The 21,095-nt window shown below is 39.9% G+C and overlaps 2 protein-coding genes and 1 long non-coding RNA gene across 14 annotated transcripts in view; 1 reads left to right on the top strand and 2 right to left on the bottom strand.

Annotated features, from left to right (window-relative positions):
* Positions 1-848: 848 nt before the first annotated feature.
* On the bottom strand, positions 849-6,698 carry znf740b (zinc finger protein 740b). 3 transcript variants are annotated; one of them, XM_008318915.3, is made up of 7 exons: positions 6,466-6,698; positions 5,196-5,343; positions 4,785-5,018; positions 4,252-4,380; positions 3,989-4,115; positions 3,717-3,835; positions 849-3,059 (listed from the first exon to the last, which is right to left on the bottom strand). In XM_008318915.3, the coding sequence occupies exons 2-7, from the start codon at positions 5,238-5,240 to the stop codon at positions 2,910-2,912; spliced, it is 804 nt and encodes a 267-aa protein (XP_008317137.1). In that variant the 5' UTR covers positions 5,241-5,343; positions 6,466-6,698; the 3' UTR covers positions 849-2,909. The 3 variants fall into 3 exon arrangements, with proteins under 3 accessions (XP_008317137.1, XP_016891816.1, XP_008317138.1); XM_017036327.2 differs by lacking the exon at positions 6,466-6,698 and adding an exon at positions 6,424-6,444; XM_008318916.3 differs by lacking the exon at positions 5,196-5,343 and having other exon boundaries at positions 6,466-6,696.
* Positions 6,699-7,112: 414 nt separating this feature from the next.
* csad (cysteine sulfinic acid decarboxylase) lies at positions 7,113-15,254 on the bottom strand. Of its 6 annotated transcripts, none has more exons than XM_008318918.3 (16): positions 14,901-15,254; positions 13,702-14,042; positions 11,498-11,587; positions 11,263-11,372; positions 11,055-11,181; positions 10,860-10,950; positions 10,251-10,473; positions 10,084-10,163; positions 9,826-9,880; positions 9,239-9,355; positions 9,020-9,084; positions 8,850-8,931; positions 8,564-8,763; positions 7,764-7,815; positions 7,574-7,663; positions 7,113-7,505 (listed from the first exon to the last, which is right to left on the bottom strand). In XM_008318918.3, the coding sequence occupies exons 2-16, from the start codon at positions 14,015-14,017 to the stop codon at positions 7,332-7,334; spliced, it is 1,872 nt and encodes a 623-aa protein (XP_008317140.1). In that variant the 5' UTR covers positions 14,018-14,042; positions 14,901-15,254; the 3' UTR covers positions 7,113-7,331. The 6 variants fall into 6 exon arrangements, with proteins under 6 accessions (XP_008317140.1, XP_024915232.1, XP_008317142.1 ...); XM_025059464.1 differs by lacking the exon at positions 14,901-15,254 and adding an exon at positions 14,647-14,674; XM_008318920.3 differs by lacking the exon at positions 14,901-15,254 and adding an exon at positions 14,584-14,666.
* A 488-nt stretch (positions 15,255-15,742) lies between these two features.
* Positions 15,743-21,095, top strand: part of LOC103385135 (uncharacterized) — a 213,158-nt gene continuing 207,805 nt past the window's right edge. For 2 of the 5 annotated variants that reach the window (XR_003050833.1, XR_003050832.1), the window contains exons 1-2: positions 15,743-16,096; positions 17,907-18,005. This is a non-coding gene — a long non-coding RNA (uncharacterized LOC103385135). The remainder of the gene's footprint in view (positions 16,097-17,906; positions 18,006-21,095) is intronic. The other 3 variants (XR_001760637.2, XR_522187.3, XR_003050834.1) reach the window with 3 other exon arrangements.

Below are 21,095 nucleotides of genomic sequence, written 5' to 3'. Positions count from 1 at the left end.
AAGGTCAAAATGTTAACCAATAGATTCCAGATCCAGTAGGTGGCAGTAAAGCAAGTCAAAGGATGTAGAGCTGCCATTTGAATCAAAATAAGAGACAAAGTCAAGATGGTGATTGAGTTGATACAAGATTAGCTTAGCTGATGTCGGATGTTGCATGCTAGCTTAGCTGATGTTGGACGTGTTGGAAGCTAAGAGGAAAGGACAAATTAAGTCGATTTAAATGTTTTTTTCCAGTGTTGGTAGACAACTTTGACCTCAGTGTACATGTTAAGGTTACAGTGTTGTGTTTTATGTTATGTTTTTTGTAACAGAGAGTACTGCATCAAGAGTAGTTAAGAGTATTCAGTTTGTAAAAGTTAGCTCCGCAGATTTACATGGTAAATAGTCAGTCTGATGAACCAATCTGAACCTTCTGACCACATTATTGTATTGAGTCAACCACTAACAGACTACTTTCGTATCAAAACTGCTCTCATTGGTGTTATTAGGATTCTATCAATTAACTATTTTATATCAGTATATTTATTTATCGTTTTCATTTTAACCGTGATTTAACCGGAGTTGTAGATAAACTCACAATGTCCAGATTCATATTTGTACTAAAGAGAAATACGTTCATCTAATATCTGATGCCCTCTGCTGGCACGATTGGTGAACCGCACACTAACTCAACATTGATAGAAGACGGGTATTTTTCAATGAAAATGTACTTTGATTTTAAGCTCAACCTTAGTCCACAAAAAATATGTTTACATTCTATGGTGTGAAGTTCCTAATTAACTCGTTAGTGAAAACAGAGTGAAAGGCAAAAATATGTCAAAGGACGAGGTGAATAAACTGCACACAGGTTACAGAATGTAACGGCTTTATTGAGACTTAAAACTCCATTCACTACAGTTTGACTCAGCCTTTACCTCACAATCATGGAGCCAAAAAATATGATAAAATAAAAAGAAAGAAAGAAAGCAGTTACAACTAAAATAGTATATACAAATACTTAAAATATACATGCAACAAACTTTAGAAATGCATATATACTGGCTAATCAATAATGCTATGCTAAAAGGACAAAATTAACTCTTTAATAATGATCTGGACCTGAAGAATGATTTTTAAAAAAAGGATTTTTCAGTCAGAAATCAAACTAGTGAATATGATTTTGTAAATACTTTCCATTTCTTCTGGAGTGTACTTCCCATATGTACTTTTTCTACACCTAATACATTTAAAAATATAAATTACTCCAAAAAAATAGATAAACCAGTGATGGGCTTAACACGATCTAAGGTCTGAGAGCAAAAAAAACCAAACAAACAAACTAGCAGTTAAAGAGGTTTCGTCTAAACTTGTCCAGTTCCCAGACTGGTTGGATTCTACTGAGGACCATAACAAACAGCAACACAACATTGGTTCTACCTTCACATTTGACCTGGTATTCCCCATTTCCACCAGTGTGATTGCCATCTTCATTGAAGATGCTCCAGCAGGCACTGGTTTCAGAACACATTCAGACAGGTTATGGTGAACTGTAGTATTTAAACAGGCTCGACTGTACTGGCCTGAGTCAATGTTGTGAGTGGTTGAATTAAAAGGTAAAAGCAGAATGGCCACCAAAGGAAGGTGGTTTTGGTTTTGGTGTTGGTGTTGGTCTACATCTGACACACTTTTATAAGATTGTGCAAACAATCACATAAAAGATGAGTTCCACAGAGAAGTCCCCCAAACACTCATTGGTTGAATCAATAGATCATATGTGAAAACAAAAGGAAGCCGTGGATGTGGACCAGAAGTTCTCTTCTTGTTTATAATTTGGAATTTTCTATGATTCTATTTGAAGGAAAATAAACAATAAACTACAATGAAAGACAGTTCATATTTTACCACTGCATACTAACATGACCAGGGGAGACCTTATGTCAATCACACACCGAGTGTCTACTCACTTGAAGAGACACGTCTCCTCTACTTCCACGGCTTCACTTTTGCACCCGGGTGACTGTGTCTATTTTTTAAAAAATCAGAAAAGGTCTCACGGTCAAGGGAGTGCTAAAAAAAAAAAAAAAAAAAAAAGAGTGGTTGCGCCAAAAGGAAATAATTTGCATTGAGATATAACTGAGAGGTGATCTTTACACCCAGCTAATGTTGCTTAAGAAACGCACTTAAATGGAATCAAGGACAAAAACAAGGTCATTCCTATCAATGTTCAACTTCTGAAACAGCCAGAACATGGCTCCTTTAAAACAAGGTACAGTGGTGAGTGTGTGTGTGTGTGCGCCAACTAACTGCTCCATTAACGTCAGAGTTCAGTTGAAACATAACATTTTACAGACACCTATATATCCTTTAGTGTCCTCCCACCTGCCTTGAGTGTTGCTCACTGCAGGTGATGTGGTCAGCACACGGCACTGCAGTGGACAGGTGGCTAACTGTTTCCTGGGGGCTGGGGAGGCACGGACCCCCATCATCCCTTCAGTCTGCTGTAATGTTTAAGTGTTCAGTGGCGGCTGCTGAACATTAAATTTGTGTCCATTCCTAAACTGTCCATATGTAGCTGCAGCTCCGGGGCTGAATGTACGTCAGGAGGACGCCAAGAGGAGCCGCATGGACCGTGACTGGCCGTGAAGTTTAAAAAACTCCTCCAGACCACTGATGGTGAAACCAGAAATGCAGTCTATCAAAGAAAGAAGGGGTAAACTTGAAATTATTGCTTTTACCTCAAGGTTTTTTTTTTATGTCTGTGAATGAAACAAAGATCAAACGAAGCAGTGAGAGTCAAATAACGTTGGCTTATTTTAAGCAAGGTTTTTTTTTTAAGTTAAAGTAGTTTTGAGCTTCAGTGTTACACATCAGTGGGTGTCACACTGCTGTTTTCTGAAGGGTCTCTGTATGGTTCTCCATGAAGTGATGGGTCAGACGGTCAGACGGTTGTTGGAAGGCTGTAGTGGGCTCCAGGACGCTGTATGAGCGGTAGTCTCTTGCGAGTACTGGCTATCGTCTTTGCACATCCCAGCTGTACAGAGACGTCGGTGCCTCAGCAGTCTGTCTGTCCGTGAAAAGTTCTGGGGAGGAAAAAAAAAGGTGTGAATTTGTGAAATTACATCCAACATGCAATTAAACAACGCAGTAACAGACAAGAGGCGAGAGCTGGGACGACGGACGTGAACGTAGAGCTGACTAATGTTCAAATGGAGCAGAGATTCTGACAGACCGGCGGTGGTTTAGGGAGCGTCACTGCGCCAGATTAATGGTGTGAACAATCAACCATCTGCCTCTCAGACTATCAGAAGGATTTATGGTGTGTCGCAAGTTCGGTTTAGTCCAATTCCCCTTGTGACTGCTGTGATAAAGTCCATTTGAGCTTGATTTGATATGATCCACTTTAAACACACAGCGCTTCAGTCTGGAGGCTCCGTAATGAAAAAGAACATGAACTATACATCACAGAGTAGGCAGACATTTGTGTGTTCTCCTGCAATCTGCAGCTTCACTGTATACTCTGGTCCCCACTGTGGTATTTAAAGTCAATTGTACTAAGAGAACATTTAAAAAAAAAATCCATTCCAAACAAATTCCCAAACAAAAATCACATTACGGTGATCGTCTGACTAAAACTGTACTTGTAAACACACATATACAAATTGGCAAAAGTGCAGTCTGTTAACTACAGTGTTAAATGTACTGACTGCGACTGTGAAATTATCTGGACCACGACTCACCTGATGACATCGGTCACACTGGTACGGCTTCTCTCCGCTGTGCACCCGCTTGTGTCTGTCCAGGTGGTAGCGTTGGATAAACCTCATATCACACGCATCACAAGCAAACGGTTTTTCCCCTGTGGAAAAACACAGGCAAATGTTCATTAGTATTTATCAACACTTGAGACTATTGCAGGAAATTGCGACTCTGATTGGCTGAATTAAAGCTTTTGTAGCCTGTTACTGGAGGAAACGGTCTTGGCGGACAGCTGCGAGTCGTGAGGTCTCACCTGTATGTGTGAGTATGTGTCTCTTGAGGTGGTAACTGCTCCTGAAGGCCCCGTAGCAGTGGTCACAGATGAAGTTCTTCTGAACTTTTAAGAAACTGTCATCGTCTGTGACTTGGGGAACGAAACGCTAAAAAAAACCCAAACAAACAAAAAAAGAAGATGTGAAGCACCATGTAAGAGCCAACGTAACAAAACTGACCAATCTGAGTGAATCTACATACAGTGAAGTGCTTCTCAAAGTAAACAGGAAAAACAACCTTTACCTCAGGTTCCTCTTTAACTTTGTTGGATGACTTTTTGTGCTTTTTCTTGGGCTGCATGTTCTGGTTTGCCTGCATGTCTTTGTCATCCAACAGTTTTGATGTGTGGTAATCGCCATCTTTTCGGATTAGCTTTAGGAGTTGGCAAAGGAAAAATATTAAACGGTAATCTAAAGCCTGTCACTGTATGAGAACCAATCACATGCAATATAGTCATATAGTATTTAGGTCAGGGGTCACCAACGTAGGGGCACCTCTTGAAGTAGCTCTCAGTTTTAAAAAGGTTAGTGACCCCTGATTTAAGTAATACAAGTATTTGAAGGTGATAGTTCTGTGGTAGCACAAACACCAGATGGAAACAGTTGTGCCAACTGTTGTTAGCTAAAAGTTAATAACCTAAGACAGGCAGGAAATGACTAACCAGTACAACAACAAATTTGCCAAATAACTGTAACGACATTTTAATCTTTAGTTGCTATGAAAAATTCTACATAGAAACGTTGCAAACACACTGCTGTGCCCGAAACCTCTCTCACCAGTGGGGGGCAGCTGCCGGCTGAAGGATGGCCCATGTGGCTGTGGTGAGGTTGTCCATGGTGAAGCTGGTGTCCGTGGTGGTTGTGACCGTGTTGTGAGTGCATTTGCTGGCTCTCAGCGCTGGCCCGGTGCCCGTGGCCCATGGATGACATCATTTTCTTCTGGCCTGGGATGTTGTTGGCCTGCATCAGGGCCATGCTGGACAGCACTGCCTCACAGCCCAGCAACCCAGCCTGGCAACATAAACAAACATCATGTCACAGCAGAAACAGCAGAAAGAGGAAGATTGTCGGACAGAGGCCAGTAGTCACTCAGGGGCAGGGCGCCGTTGGAGAAACGGGACTAACAGACAGACGAGGCTACCGTACGGCCACACTTTGACCGTGGTGGACATGGAAACATCAACTGACCCATTTCATATGGTCTCGGACAGAGTTGTTGGAATGTTGTGTCATCGTCGCTGTTTGAATGCGTGTGTGTTTGGGGGGAAGTGGGAGCTTCACTCAGGATGAGGTGACAGAAGAGACCACACCCACCCAAATCATCAGGGACCAAAGTCTGAAAGTAGAGGCATGACAAATTAAGGCTAATAGTTTACCAGGCTGGAATCAGGATCTCTCTAGACAACCAGAGGGATTTCACAGGTACTTTTGTACATATTGACCAGATAATTTAGATCCAGCATTTACTTTTTTGGTTCATTTGGACCCCCCTAGTGATTGGGCTCACATTACCTTAAATAACTGTAAGGGCCATGGTGTTGGTCCTAGACTGTACGATACATTTGTTTAAAACACTGTAAAAAATTTAAGCCATGATTTTTAAGCAGGTTTTGCTATATGGTATTTGCCACCATATGTTTCCCTTTATCCTTGGACAAAAACAAAACGGTGAGATGAGGGACATGCAGCCACAACATGCAAATTCATTACTAGATGCGATACAATTACATAAAACTCACCGGGAATTTATATAACTTTACTTTAAACGAACTATTTCATGACTGACCAACAATCTCTTGTACAACTATACTTCTGTTTAACAATAATACTACATTGCCGTTCGCTTAAAAATACAAATACTTAGCACACATGAATTGCAGATGAAAAGGCTCAGGATAGAACATGAAACAGATGAATAAAAAACATAACAACAATGGGACTAAATTAAATTATAGTAAATGAAGAGTTTACAGACTGTAACGCTAAATGCTAATAGCATCTTGTAGTGTGGCTAAACGACAAATGTTCAGGCTGATTTAAGTATTAGTTGTTATTAGTATTTATCCATTTAGCCCAACATTGAGCAGCTGGTAACGAATGAAATGTTGTTGTAGACGTGTCCGTAGATTTACTATGTTATTAGTCTGCGTTTGCACCTGCAGCTCACTGTATAATCGCACATCTTCTTGATTTATACAAGTATGCAGCGACCGGCGGAAAAGGCTAACCAGCTAGCTATTCAATCGGCCCAGTAGTTGTTTGGAGACAACTCCAGTGTGATCGAACCCCCAACCCCCCGCCACAGACAACACAACAACAGCCAGGCAGGGCGTGCGGCGCCGACCACACAACAACAGCTACGTCTCACAACCTCCGGAAGACTGCAGACACATTAGGAACAGTTACGAATACTTACAAAGAGCCGTCAGTAAACTGCGTATGAACCTCAAACATTTACCTGTTAAAATGTAGGAGTTTTGTAGATAATTCTTTCTTGTCGCACTTCCAATTTTTTTCGTCAGTTTACAAACACTGACAGGAAGCAGCGTCGGAAGTGGCTGCGCTGAAAGAGTTCAGATTGGCTGCGGTCCAGATCACGTGAACGGCATTGTTGACCTACATTTGCCGCCATGATTGTGAGGGCGGGGCGGACCGGGAGTTTTCTTCTTCTTCCTCTGTTCTTTCTTCTCTTACCCGCCTCCTCGACCTTCTTCTTTTTCTGAGATTTTCTTCTAACTTAGCTCAATACCGCCACCCTCTGTGTCGAAAGTGACTCACAGCCACCCACTGAAACAAGTTAGATTGTTTTTAACTGTAAACTAACATTTGTGTATTTTTATTGATTGTGTATAGGGTGCACATCAATTTCGCTTTTAAATCTGTTTATTTTAACCGCGTATTACTGTTTAGAGTCCTGAAGGGAGCTAGAGCCTATTCCACAAAGACTATATAATGACATTTATGGACATCAATGACCTTAACGTCACAGTTTGACTGACCTGATGTCACTCTTACTTTAAATAATGTCTCCTGATTATGCAGGGAAAATCAAAGATGTGAATTCGTTTTTTTGGCCTGACCAAGAGAAAAAAATGCATTGTTAACTAAAATCCACCAAGTTTTAATTTATTCATATCAAGTCTACCATCATGTTACAATGTTACAAGTGTAAAATTGTAAACAAATCACAATCAAATCAAAAATCCCTAATAATTATTTCTATTTTAAAAAAGATCTTTTACATGTTATTATTAAACGATACAGCCAGTATGTGAGATGTCTTCATTGAGAACATTGACAGTGGTCGGTGATTCACGACTTGAGTCACAAATCTTTTCCAAGTCTCTCTATTTCATCCAGAAACCAGTCCATGTCTTTCTGACAAACGAGGGGAGAGAGAACGACCACTCGGAAAAAGTTGACCCTGTTTCCCAGAGGTTGGTAACCGAGCATCATCGTACCCTGTTTCATCATGCGTTCTTTGATAGTGGGAGCCACCTTTGAGATAAAAACACACAGTCAAGTGGAAGGTTCTTGGCGTTGGATACGTCAGAAACCCAACTTACCTGAGCCAGTTTTTTCTGGTAATCTGTATTTCCTTCCTTCCCTCTCAGACTCGGTGGTATATACCAGAAACACACATTCACAAACTCCGGCTTTTCATGGAGGAAAATTCACACAAGTGAAACAAAAATTGATTTGAAAAAAAAAAGAGAATAAATATTGTGTCTGGAAAATGTTGAGTGAACCACATACCTCACGCAGAAGTGTGAAACCGTCTCTTTTCTTCATCTGTTCCACCAGATATCTAAAGAACAACATGATGTTCTGTCAAACACACACATCAGCGGCACATGCACCTCATCTGGGCTGAAGGACTTTTACTGTTTTACCATTGACAAAATGCAGAGTCTAAGTGATTACGCGACACCTAGTGGTGAAGTTGCATAATGTGGGTAAAATGTATAATATTATGCGAGCGTGAAATTTAAATTGTTCTAGCATTTAGTTAGGGTTAGGGTTATGATTTTTTTTATGATTTATTCATTTATCTTTTAGCCCAATTATATGTAGGGACAGTTCAGCAGTTGGCCGGTGAAAAACTTCTGTATTTTAATGTAAAACATAATGGCTTTTGAAGAGAAGCAGCACGGAGTCTCTCGTGGAGTTCACCTCGTGATTTCCAAACCTTTTCTGTGGCGCCACCTTTTGGTAAAAAGTCCACAGATCCAAATCTACTGTTCTAGTTGAACACAGTAAATTTACAAATCAGATTAAAAAAAATATTGAAATTAAATTAAATGTTCCCTGATACCACCCCTACTGCCCCCGCCCCTGTGGTAGTTGTATCTTGTATCTATCAGGAAAAGCTGGGTATAATGAGATAATTATTTTTGTTTCCTGACTTTGGCGACTTTAATAGATGTAAGTAAAAACCTTTGGTATATGTCAATAATAAAACACTAACACAACCCATAAAAAAATGAGTTAAGTACTTTATGGGTTTTTTTGCGAGATATATTTTTTCATCTTGAGATAACACAGCTGCAGTTTACCTCACATGGAGAAATGCCTTGTCAACACGTCGTTCCAAGCCCTCAGAGCCCACAGCTTTCCACATCAACCACAGCTTCAGACAGTCCACCTTGCGGCTGCACTGGACAGATTTGTCCCCCACGTCCAGATTGATGTCGTAGAATTTGTCCTGCTGGAAGAGGTAGGTGGCGCTGGCGCTGTGGCACTGCTTTAACAGGTTCTGAGAAAAACCAGATAAAAGACTATAATGTGTTGTTTTTGTTTCCAAAAAGAATGCATCCGGATTGTGTTAGAAAGAAGACGAACCGATGTGTCTTTTAACAACAAGACGGAGCACTGCAGGCCAGCAGAGAGCATCTTGTGGGGATTCCAGGCCACGGAATCGGCCCTGGTCACGCAAAGACAAAAAAACACACACACCTTGTACTAAACCACATTCATCTTTGTCCAGTAACCATGTAAACACACAGTTATACCTGTCAACACCTTTCATCAGATGTCTGTGCTGCTTGGAGAAGAGCACACTGCCCCCCCAGGCTGCCTGTGACACATGACCAGACAAACAAACAACCACAGCATGTTCATGAATTCCAATTAAAACATGACGTTCACACACACACACACACACACACACACACACACACACATACACCATGTCAATGTACAGGGATTTTTCTTTCTCTCTCAGGACTCACATCGATGTGCATCCAAATCTTGTGTTTCTCACAGATGTCAGCGATCTGGTCCAGTGGGTCGAAGGCCCCCTGGACTGTGGTCCCTGATGTGCAGCTAACAAGGAACGGTACCGCACCCTAAAAAGGAACACGCTGGGTGAGTACATCTATGTTTGTTGGTCTGTATATGTCATGGTCATTCTGTGGCAATATTTAAACAAGTGATTTTAAACCTTGGGGTTGTGACCCCATGTGGGGGCCTATAATACAAATGTTGTTTTTTTTTCTATTTCAGAAAAAAAATTTAATCTGGGGCCAGAAATGTGTGATGTGAAAATGGTGTCAAATGGGGTAAAAAAAAGAAAAGCTGGGAGCCAAAGATTTGAACTCTTATCTTATTCTCTTCTTATGTTTTTCATGTACACTGTATCTGGTTTATCTTCTGCCCTCTGATTCTATATCATGGTATTGTATGTTTGTTCCCGTTAACTTATCTCAATCTTTTTGATCAGTTTTATTGGTTTACTGCGAGGCACCTTTGCCATCTTTTGGGTTGTGGAGTTGTAAAAAAAAAAAAAAAAAGAGACATTTCCTGAACAGAATCCCACCTGTGACTTTGTCAACATTATCTTTTCATTCAGATCACTTGGAACCATTCTCCCTCTGGAAGGACAGACAAGAAGAGTTCAGAAATATCAGTGAACTGATGGATGTACTGACTGTGGATTAGTAATCTGATGTGTGGTTCATTCTACCTGTGCTTTAAAAATAAAATCTGATCAATTTCAGAAACTAGTTAATAAGATTCACATGTTAATTTTGACAGCATTAATATAATAGACTTGTGTTAATGAGCAATACGTTACCCTTCATCCACCTTCACCAGGACAACGTTGTCAGTCCCAATCCCTAAAAATGCAGCCCCTTTCTTCACAGAGTAATGGCTCTGTGAGAAAATATGACAATATATATACAGCATATAAAAACATATTTAGGATTCTTCCTTTAACCCCAACTTCAACTGTCTCCTGACCTCTGGAGATGTGAAGACCGCCAGTCGTGGCAGACCAAACAGTCCCCGGGTTTTGACGTCCGGAAAGTGTCGATGTCGTGCCAGGTTCATGGCGTACATGTTAGAGGACGACCCGCCGGGGCAGAACAGACCGTCGCCCTCCGTCCAGCCGACCAGCCGACGCATGGCCCTGAGAACCTCGCTCTCCATCAGGATGAAGACGGGGGCCACCTCATAGGTGAACCTGCAGTAACAGAACCACAGGTTGGAGTTTTTACACCGCAACATATTTACACCAGATTTTTTTTTTTTTTACTAATAAATCCTAATACATTTTCTACTATTACTGCTTTTCATTATTTGACAGCTTTTCCAACTTCCAACTGATGAACTGACTTTTCATATTTATATTTATCCCACTCAAAAGTCATTCACTGTAAGAATGTTGGTCGTCCGTCTTTGTCTTTTTCTGCTTTTATTACCATTTAATTCACATTAAAAAGTTATAATGTCGTAGTTAAAAGCATTAGCTAACATGAGCTCACGTCTTTGTAGTTCCACTGATCTGTTGATGTTGTGGTTTTTAATCTGTGTGATTATGTGCCTGTTTTAAAACCTGTGACTTCTTACAGATTAGTGTTGAGAGCCTCGCTGAGAAATCGTCCAGACAGGGAGTGATAGTCAACGCCGGCAAACTGCTGGTTAAAAAAATGTGGGTGGCCTTGGGAAAAAAACAGAAATGGAACAGAAAGAAAAAAAACATTTATTATTGTAGATGATATTTATAAATGTACAAAAATGTGTGACTGTTGTCATCAGCCTCACATGTCTTGACGCTGTACTTGGCCACGTCCTTCACCCTCTGTAGAAGCCTCTCCTCTGGCTCCCCCGTCGACCTCAGCTCCAGATCCAGCAGCAGAGCCAACTCCTCCGGTGCCTTCCACTCGCAAACCTACGGCAGAACAAGAGGCTCGTGAGTTCCGTCCGGCATCAACACTGTAGTCTGACAGATGAACTGGACCTGCACCGGTACCTTCTCCTTGACGTCCGTTCCCTTTTGCAGAACCTCCTCCACTATGATTTTAACAGTTTCATTGAGGAAGCGTTGGCCCTCTGAGTGGTCGATGAGAGATTCACTCAGGTCTGCAGAAAATATTAACATTGTTAATCGTCCAAACCACTGTAATCCAGAGATATCAGTATAAATCACCTTTAAACACTTTGTCTGTTGCAGGTATAAACAGAGAAACAGAGAAGACTCAACTCACCTGAGAGTGGAACCCTGTCTGAATCCATGTCCTCAGTTCTACAAAGGTGATCTCCCTTCCTCAGTCCACACCGGTTAAGCAAACCTCCGTCTGTGGACACAACAAAGAAAAGGCAAGGTTTTATAGGCATGAGAGAATCAACCTTTGACCCAGATGAAGTTCATAACTGTAACCTGACACCAGGCTGGAGCATGGCAGGAGACAGAGAGATGGTGAAGTGATCTGTTGGAAGAGTTTCTGGGATCACAGTGTTGCAAATATCCAATGTTTTGTGGAGGTTTTATTGATATTGATGGACACAATTCTTATCAAACTTCATGAAAAATGGAGGGAGGACCAATGAGAGTCAGCTATCCTCCTGATGTCACTCTGTAAGACAGATTTTAAAATGATTAAAAACCAATATGGACTATTTTTTTGTGTCACATTTCTATAAAAAAAAAAATTCTATTAAAAAAAAAAGTATTGTGGACCTAGTTATATATTTTGTATTTTGTTGTCAGTGAATTAATTTGTCTTTTTTATGATCCTGGCTTTAGGATTTTTATATATTAGCATTTTAATCAACCCTGATTATTGCGCATTCACAGAGACAATATAAAGAGAAAATATAAATATGGCTTAAAATGTATTACATGGATAAAAAAATATATACAAACACTTTTTACAATACAATCACATGATCACATTGGTTGTTCCCATTTCATTCTAGGTAAGAAAAAAATACCTAGATACCATTTAAAACACAGTTTTGATACATTATCATGTAGGATAACATGTCATGGTTATAGTTTCAACTAAATGTCTCTTTTTTTTCAGTTATTCTGCAGCAGGAAATCAATTTCCTCAGGGGGCAGCGCCCAGTCTGCTCGACTGAGCAGGACGTGCAGCTGAGCCGCCGTGGCCTTTTCTCTCTGGCAGGTTCGCCAGAGACGCAACATGGCGAACACACGCTCCACATGTTGAGTATTGTCCTCTTCAATCTGCTCCAGCTTCACAGAGGGGATGTCCAGAGCCAGTCGTCCAATCTCCCGCCAGGACTTTCCGATGGCTTTGGCGACCTTCATCATCTGCTTCTCTGTCACTAAGCCGCAGACTGTAGAGAAGGAGACGGGAGAGTCAGGAGAGTCAGGAGAGGCAAGTCACAGACTCTAAGTACTTTAATGATAAAATAGTGACTTTGTCATGATTTTGGTTCACAATGTCTGTCAACTAAGTAGATGTTTATACTCAAAATCCTTCAAATGTGTCTCAAAAACCAGAATTTTTCTGGACAGACACCAGGTGAGCCGGACTTTCAAACAAAATTAAATAAAATAACATTTATACCTAACATCATTATGTGATGTTCATTTTAAAACTCAGGCCTGGGCCTGATGGGATGGGCCGAATTCAGCCTGCGGGCCGTCAGTTGATGATCAAAAAAACTTAGCTGTGAATTACATGCACATTGTATTGCATTGTACATGCAATACTTAGCATGTGACTAACACTTCATTTAGACATCGAGGAAAAATTCATTTGCAGAGACATAGGATAACATGTTCACTTTAAAGGGAAACGTCTACTGTGATAATGATGTCACTCACCGCCATGGCAGATCTTTTTGGCAACGATGGTGTCTTGCAATTCTGGCTCTTCTTTTTTGTTTCTTTTTTTTGTTCTTGTTTTTTCTTGTGTAAACAGAGTCAATATTAATTAAACAAAAACTCCATAAGGCTTTAGAGGTTTGTTTACTACCACTATTCTTTCTGTACTCTCTCTGAACCACTGTTTTATCAACTTCAGAAGAACAGAAGTATTTGTACAGATACTGATATATATTGAGTCACTACTACTTTTCTATGGGACTGGGGTGAGATATCCTGATAAAATAAAGAACCTGGACAGCCGGTGCCAGGAAAAAGAGAGAAATGGATGGAGGACAAATCTTGCACTAACAACACCGTTAGAATTGAAGATGATTCAGTGGAGTTAGCCTCCAGGGTCACCAGACTAAAATGGTGTAAATGGTGCCATTTTTCTTTGATGCACACATCAAGTGTGCCTCATGAGGTCAATATATCAGAGCATCAGCCATACAAAGCCAACTGACGTGACATCTATAATTTAATTTTTAAATTTTTTTTTCTTATGATCTACCAACATTATGGGCACCGCTCATGTAGATGAAAATTCAAAATGAGAAATCAAATACTGAATACCTGAGGACAGTGTTGTGACTTGCAGATCCTTAACAAACTCCAGCAGAGGGAAGGTTTCCTGTAGTGACTGCTCCTTCAGTAGTTGCAGGAAACCCTGCGCTGCTTCAGGGCTTCTCTGGATGACGTGATCCAGAAGCTCAGTCACCTTCTCACTCGGAATACGACATGCTTTCACCTGCTGGTAGCCATGAGAGGAGAGCAGACAACGAGAGTCTGCATGCTGCAGCACAAAGTCGGCATCAGCGCTCAGGATATCTATAAGCTGGGCCTTGTGCTTTCTGAGAAGCTGCACTTCTGACGCTGGTTCATCTGCCATGGTTGTTCGTGACAACAATTAGCTCCTGAAAAAACAAAAAAAACCAATCAGATTTTATTACATGCAGATAATGTAATGTGTCTCTGCTGGCTAACACAGACATGTCTGCAATCAAGGTTTTTATATCATGTTTACAGCAAAAATACTACATTAAATATAAGTATGTATTATGTACCACAGTACATCTCTGTCGACAAATAAAAATATGTATGGAAAACAATTTTAGAGAAGGAAACGTTTGAGAAGTTGTTTAAGATGCGAGGTTGAACTTAATGACATCCACTGACATGCTAAGGAGTTGCTTGGGAAATTTCCACTCCACCCATCTCTGTCATTCTAGGAATCAGTGTTCAAAGTACGAACCATCTGTTCCCTGAATCCAGCTCCTAGTAGTTCTTCTTAGTTCTACATAAAATACTGCACGGTTTCCCCTCTACCTTCCTCACGCGGTACTTCCATCTTAGAACAGATACGAGTATATTACCGTTTCAATCACAGCACAGTTGTTAAGCTGTAAAGTTAGTTGTTAAGTAAACATTGACGTCTGAGACGTAAGAAGCGCATACTTTGATTTACTTTCGTCGCGCCTGTGTTTACTTCCTTGTACTCTCATTGAAGAGGTTTGTTACCTGCTAGCTGTGTATTCCTATTTAGTGGCTGGATGCTGCTACTGCATCACTTAACTGGTAATCTGGAGCTTTGCTGCCATCTTGCGGAAATAATTACACATTGCGATTTTAGTACTGAATCGATTTTGTTTATGGAAATTGGATTATAAACCACACAGTGGGAACAATAAAGCAATGATGTCTAGCATTATTAGAATACTTTTACGAAAAAGTTAACTAATGATTGACGTTAACTAATTACTGGTAATACTCACCAAAATCTCTCCTTGTCGAAGCAGCGACTCGATTTAATGTCGCCACGAGACAGAATATGTTTGATGATAAATTGCTTTAACTATAACACTCTGCCAACCTTAAACATGGGCCTTAGTTATAGTTGTGGATATTCTCGAACGTTCCTAATGGTGTCTCTGTTCAGATTTCCCTCTTGTTCTTAGGAGGATGTACTCCAGGCGTAGATCCTCCTATTTTCCGGTTCTCCACCAATCAATGTCGTTCTGGCTCAAATAAACATTTTAATTGGTTAGCACTACATGACACATTCACTGAACCCCGGAAAAAGTACCAAACAATTTAAGTGTCACGTAAAACAATAACATAACCGAATAATTTCATCTGGCATTCATGTTTGTTTTAAACTATTGCAATCGCATATAATATACATATATTGTATATCCTACAATGACCAAACATGGCTAAAGCCAAGTGTACTTCGATAACATCAGTACTGCCTGAGGAAATACAAAAACGTCTTATAGCACAAAAAAAAAAAAAACAGGTATAATGATATTACAACTGTAAACGTGATGAAAATAATACAATACAAAGAAAGCAAATAAGCCGTTTTAATTATTAATACAAACGTAAAACAACATTAAATTAATGAATATGGAATACCTGTTCAGCGGATTACATATAATTTCAACAATATGTACAGTTTTTATATTTAACATAAACGCGTAACCTAAATTAGTCTTTAAGTTAAACTTCAACATTATGAATACCCATCGTGGATAATATTCATAATGTTGTTTTGTTTTTTTGCCTAACAAATTTTAGGAACAAAAGATACATATCTGTCAGTGTGGCGATTGATTCAGGTTGTCAGTGGTTTTTTTGTTTTGTTTTGATCACATGATGAAGACCTCGCTTCCCTGATGAAGTGAGGCCTGTGTCCTCCCCTTTAAGAGTGCGGTGCATAATGGGAGATAAGGTGTTGCTGTTTTACAGGTGAGCAAGCACAAAAAGTGAAGAAAAGTTATAGAACCAGAGAACTGCGGTTGGACGTTTTTTTGACGTTTTAAAGTGATAAAAAGGTTCGGTTCTGAAAGGTGCAACACCTTCTCTTTGTTCAGACGACTGGAGCGGAGTGCGTCAAAACAGTTACCAGCGCAGGGGAGCTTTAATGGAGTCTCGAAGTTTCCTCTGACCTATGAGCTGAAAGGTACCGGTAAGACATCACTAGTTTTACTCCACGTCATTGGGAGTAAAATTATTGCCCCCCTTTTGTAATTCAGGCATTTCAACGTAGTTTGGTTAACATGGTTTACTGTTTAAGTTAAAGCTAATAAAAGTTTGTTACCTTGAAAATAAAGTTTGGTCAGGGCCTATTCTAAGTATTTTTAAAAATGAAAACTTCCACAGATTGAAGAGAACAGACGTCACTATATTTACATAATATAATGTTTCTACGGTCCAGATTTATAACCATTAATGAAGTGCAAATGTGACATGGACACTTTATATTTGTTTAGGTTGTACACAACTAAGAGTGACCACTAGATGGAAGTACTGTACCATCTATCTATCAACAATATAGAGGCGTGGTGTGACATTTCTGTTTCTGCTCTCATTGCAGAAGAAATACAAAACTGTAATGATCTTTGTTTCTATTGTACAGTTGCTAATTTATATGATGAGATTTGTATTATAGCTTAGCATCAAAAAGTTTTGTTTTCTCCAACATGAGTGATTTATGTTCCGGTATATGTAGTCAAACACCACGTTCCATAAGGCTATGATTGGTTCGTGTACTTCACATATGAAGTGATGTGAATTATATGGGTTTTACAATGCAGCTGTGTTTGTATTATCACAAAGACATTCTTGGTAAATTCTGCTGGATGGCCATCATCAACAGCCAGTGGTCACTTGTCTGCTCAGTCTGTTTACTCAGTTTCAGCTCTAGGAAATGACAAATCAATATTTTATTCCTGGGCAGATGTTTTGTTTTCAGTGGGAGGAAAAGCCTCTTGAGCGTGTTCCATCCACACACAGTCACTGTGTACATTAGAGGTTTGAAAAAAAAAAAAAAAACACCTCGGTTTACCGTCTTACTCTGTTGTTATCCCTATATTCTTTCCACTTTGTTGTTTGATACCATGATGTTGCGTTCAATAAAATAATAACTATTTCACTCAGCTGTTGATGTATATATATCTCAGAGACTCCAGCCTAATAATGGTAGAGGAAATAAGTTTGATTTAGTAATATCGGAAACATTGGATTAAGAGTGATACTGTGACAGGATTATTGCCAATCATCTGGGTTTGAGTCCAGTGCACCTAGTTCACATTCCCTGCTTAGGGTTGCATCAGGAAAGGTCTCTGGTGTGAAAAATTACTACGTGGGACAAGTTGAAAGTGATTCCTAAATACAGAAAAATAAGGCGATGGTATAAGAATTGCTTCATATTGACTACCGACCTACAGGGGTGTAAGAAAATGTTGATACACTGAATGTGATGTTTTGTTTCAGGATACTGTATTGATATTCTACAATTTTAGATAGTCGACAGTACAATTAACATGCAAATATGCATAGTGTTGGTTAATTTTATTTTGCTATAATTTCTTTAGTGATTACAAATGTTGATTCTTCTGTTTCAGTTTTAGTAACCCAATGTCAAGCATGCAACAGCGTTTTATGTTTACTGTGTTGACAGGTTTCGCAATATATCGTTGCCCTGTATTGCTAAACGTATCATGTTGCAGATTGTTGCCAGTACACAGCCTTAATGACTTGACTGGTAGAAAGTACGTGGATTAGAATTAATTTCAAATTCCAAGTTAAAATTCAAACTTGATTTGGTGTTTAAAGAGTGATTTTGACATGTGTGGCCTCTGTAATGATTTATCACCAACACATCCACTCTTCATAGCCTCCCTGTCTGTGGGTTTATACGTTAAAAAGATTTTTCACCAACAGGCTCTTGTTGTAAAGGAGCAACATTGATTTTTTTTTTCCCGTTGGATGCACAGCTTGTGTCTGAGGCGGACGGCAGTAATTCAACTGAGCCCCTGCTGCTCACGGAGCCCCACGGGACTTGACCCTCCCAACTCGGGTTGGACACAGTAGCGGTGAGTGGACGGCCATTCGTCGCAGTGGCTCTGACATGTCTGTTTGTTTAACATGCATTATATATGAAAGACTAGAGTGAGTGGGAGCCTGGCTGCAAAACACAGAGGGGTTGGTGGTGACAGAGATACTACGAAGAGGTTGAGCGTAAAGAACTGCTGTTCCACTGTTCTCAGCTGAGGGAACACGTTACTGAAGGTGGGAGGCTGGTGTTTCTGTTATGACAGGAATTAAGTATTAGGTGGAAAAGTCATTTCTGTCTGAGAATGTAGATCAGGGGTCACCACCTATATTTGTTGGAGACCCGGAATTCATTTTTTCAGACACCTTAGGGGTTGGACAGCTGACTCTGGGTATGACTGGTACCAGGGAGAAACAAAAAACAAACAAACAAACAAACAACAAAACAAAAAACAAAACAAAACAAAACAAACCCAACCTGATTTATGAGAAGCAAACATCCTGAATGAGGCAGAGTTGCTCAGGGAGACAAGTGTCAGAATAGAAGTATGAGAGGCATGAGGCATGATGGACTCAAGATATTACTTTAAATCAGTTGAGATCCTCAATATCTTCATGGCTTTTGTGTACCTTAGTACTCGTACTGCATATACTACTGAAATAATAAAAACCTTTGTTGTTTGTTTAATGAAGGTCAGTGTTGTCTCCGATCAAATGTTCACCGTTTGTGGGGAACATGTAGGTTCAGTCTTTAATGTAATTGACAACTGCTGAGAGCTGGGTTAATAATTGATGCGTGTGTGTTTGTGTGTGTGTACAGGTCAGTGCACCTGACTGTGTTTGTTTGTGTGTGTACAGGTCAGTGCACCTGACTAAAGTGGCTACTGAAAAGTGGCAAACGTATCAACATTTTCCTTTACGTCTAACAAAGGGGAGAGACAGTCAGTCTGACTGAGGACAAATGTATTTACACTGTGTCATGGCTGGAGGCTGAGCAGAAGACAAACAGACTGAGTTTGATATTATTGCTTATGTGTGTATGTGTATGTTTCCTTCTCAGGAGTTGAAAAGGTGAGGAGGTCGTTTCACGGAAATAATTTTTCTTTTTGTATGAGATCATCATAGCTCATGTTACTGGAACCCAGGAGCGGTGCGTGTCAGCTGATGTCAGCGTTCCATTACGACCGTAATCAGATGAACTCATCACTCAATGTACTGTCGAGACCCTGTTCACAGGACTCATCAAGACCAGGGAAATCTATATCCCAGAAACTCGGGATTGAAGTGAATCAAGATGGGATCAGGGGGAATTGGTTCGAGTTTCATTTCGCCACTAGAGGGAGCTCTTATCGTTCGAAAGCATCTGCATAGTTGTAGTACTTTTTGTCTGTCTCATGGCTCAGGTCTAACTCTAACTTAAGAGTGGTTCTTTTTCTATACATCACGTGATCATATACTGGAAGATGGGTTTCTTCAGTTCTCAACAGAAAAAAAAAAACAGCAGAAGGTCTGTCCGACTCGTTTGTGGGTTGGTTCTGCATTATTCTAAAGTCTGTATGTAATTGTTGCTGTGACTCTGGGCTTTGTTCCACCCTCGTTGGCACTGAGTCACAGCATCAAGTAACATCTGCTCATTATTCATAGTTTAATAGCAACATAATGACAGCAGGGGATTAGTCCTAAATAGGGTGAATACGTTCAGTTCTGTCGGAGATCATGTCAAAATCCCATTAATGGTGGGAAATCAGCCAATCAGGACAGAGTTTGTCATCCTTCTGGTTACTATTGTGCCTGCAATACCTTTAGATACGCTGACACGAATTGAAATAGTAGGAGACAGACTGTGACGTGTGCGTTTGTGCGTGTACGTGTGAATGTGTCCCTGTCTACAGATTCGAGAACGTACGTGTGACAGTGTGATCCACAGTGTGTGTGTCAGGCGTCACTCTCTCCTTCCGCATCTTCACTATGTATTGGTGTGAATGCTGTATGTCTATCTATACCGTGTGTGTGTGTATATGTGTGTAGAATTAGTGGTCGTCTGAATTTGAATTTGAAAAAGTGTTGCATCACAGTCCACATCACCTGTGGGGAAAAGTTTCCGATTTCCTCATCTTAGATAGATTTAGTTCCAGACCCCTGTTGTAACTCGTTGTCACATTATATTTTTAGAATTGACTAGTAATATATATTTTTGAAAGATAGAAAAGCTCATGACAACAGCAGTTAATTTCGACACATATTGAACAGCTTGCTAATTGTATTTTATACATGTCTTTAAGCCCCGTGACCAACATCAACCAAATTTAAAAAACTTTTGGTTCCAGATTATGCAAATTATTAGTAATTTTCTTTTATCAGTTAATAGACTTTTATATTTATATATATATTTGAATTCCAGGTGACCCGATGTGGGGTCTCGACACCTAGGTTGAAAATCGCTGTTTTATGGTGTCAATGTAATAATGTTGAAGCTTATTGTCTTATCAACTATTCTGGAGACTCGTGTATCAAAGGCAAAAACAATTCCCGGTCCAGTGTAAATTCTACATTTTGAAGAGAATACTACAGTATGAGCATGGGATTCACAAAATAGTTGACTGTGCAGTTGTTGTTGCACCAGATTCAAGAGGCATTTGTTTTGTTTGTCCTACGCTCCAGTGTTGTATTGATAGATAATGTTGAACAGGAACTCCTACATAATAATGAAAGTGGAAGAAAACACAGTAATTCATGGAGTCGGCTTCCTCTCTGTATCTACCAGTTCTTCCTCACACTGCAGCTTCATGCAGGTCAGGTAGAGCAGACTGCAGTCATGCTGGGTGTTTGTCTGTGTCTTCTTACTTAGGTCAGTGCTTCACATCAGTTCAGAGAGATCCCCTGCTTCCTATCATATCAAGTCTGCTTTTTGAAACAACAGTCAGGTACTTTCATCTACAAAACATATAAACACACACACACACACACATATATATATATATATATCTATATATATATATATATATATATAATAATATTTTTTGAGGACTGTTTTGTCTTTCAACTGTCCGGCCTATTAGTAAATGTATACGTGCGTGATTAGTCACATAGTAGTCACCACCTCCCACATCTTCTTATTGATAAACTGTAAC

This window comes from Cynoglossus semilaevis, chromosome 10, assembly GCF_000523025.1.
Source record: "Cynoglossus semilaevis isolate Cse_v1.0 chromosome 10, Cse_v1.0, whole genome shotgun sequence".
Lineage (NCBI taxonomy): Eukaryota > Metazoa > Chordata > Actinopteri > Pleuronectiformes > Cynoglossidae > Cynoglossus > Cynoglossus semilaevis.
Note: the sequence above shows the minus strand (reverse complement) of the source record. Positions and strands in the feature narration are given on the sequence as shown.

Bases quoted from the DNA above. Each gene is read 5' to 3' on its own strand.
- znf740b (XM_008318915.3), bottom strand. From the start codon at position 5,240: ATGACACAACATTCCAACAACTCTGTCCGAGACCATATGAAATGG. The intron at 5,019-5,195 runs GTCAGTTGATGT...TTATGTTGCCAG, and splicing joins TCCGAGACCATATGAAATGG to GCTGGGTTGCTGGGCTGTGA. The intron at 4,381-4,784 runs GTGAGAGAGGTT...CAACTCCTAAAG, and splicing joins CCGGCAGCTGCCCCCCACTG to CTAATCCGAAAAGATGGCGA.
- csad (XM_008318918.3), bottom strand. From the start codon at position 14,017: ATGGCAGATGAACCAGCGTCAGAAGTGCAGCTTCTCAGAAAGCACAAG. The intron at 9,356-9,825 runs GTGGGATTCTGT...GTTCCTTTTTAG, and splicing joins TAATGTTGACAAAGTCACAG to GGTGCGGTACCGTTCCTTGT. The intron at 7,664-7,763 runs GTATGTGGTTCA...CTCCATGAAAAG, and splicing joins GTTTCACACTTCTGCGTGAG to CCGGAGTTTGTGAATGTGTG.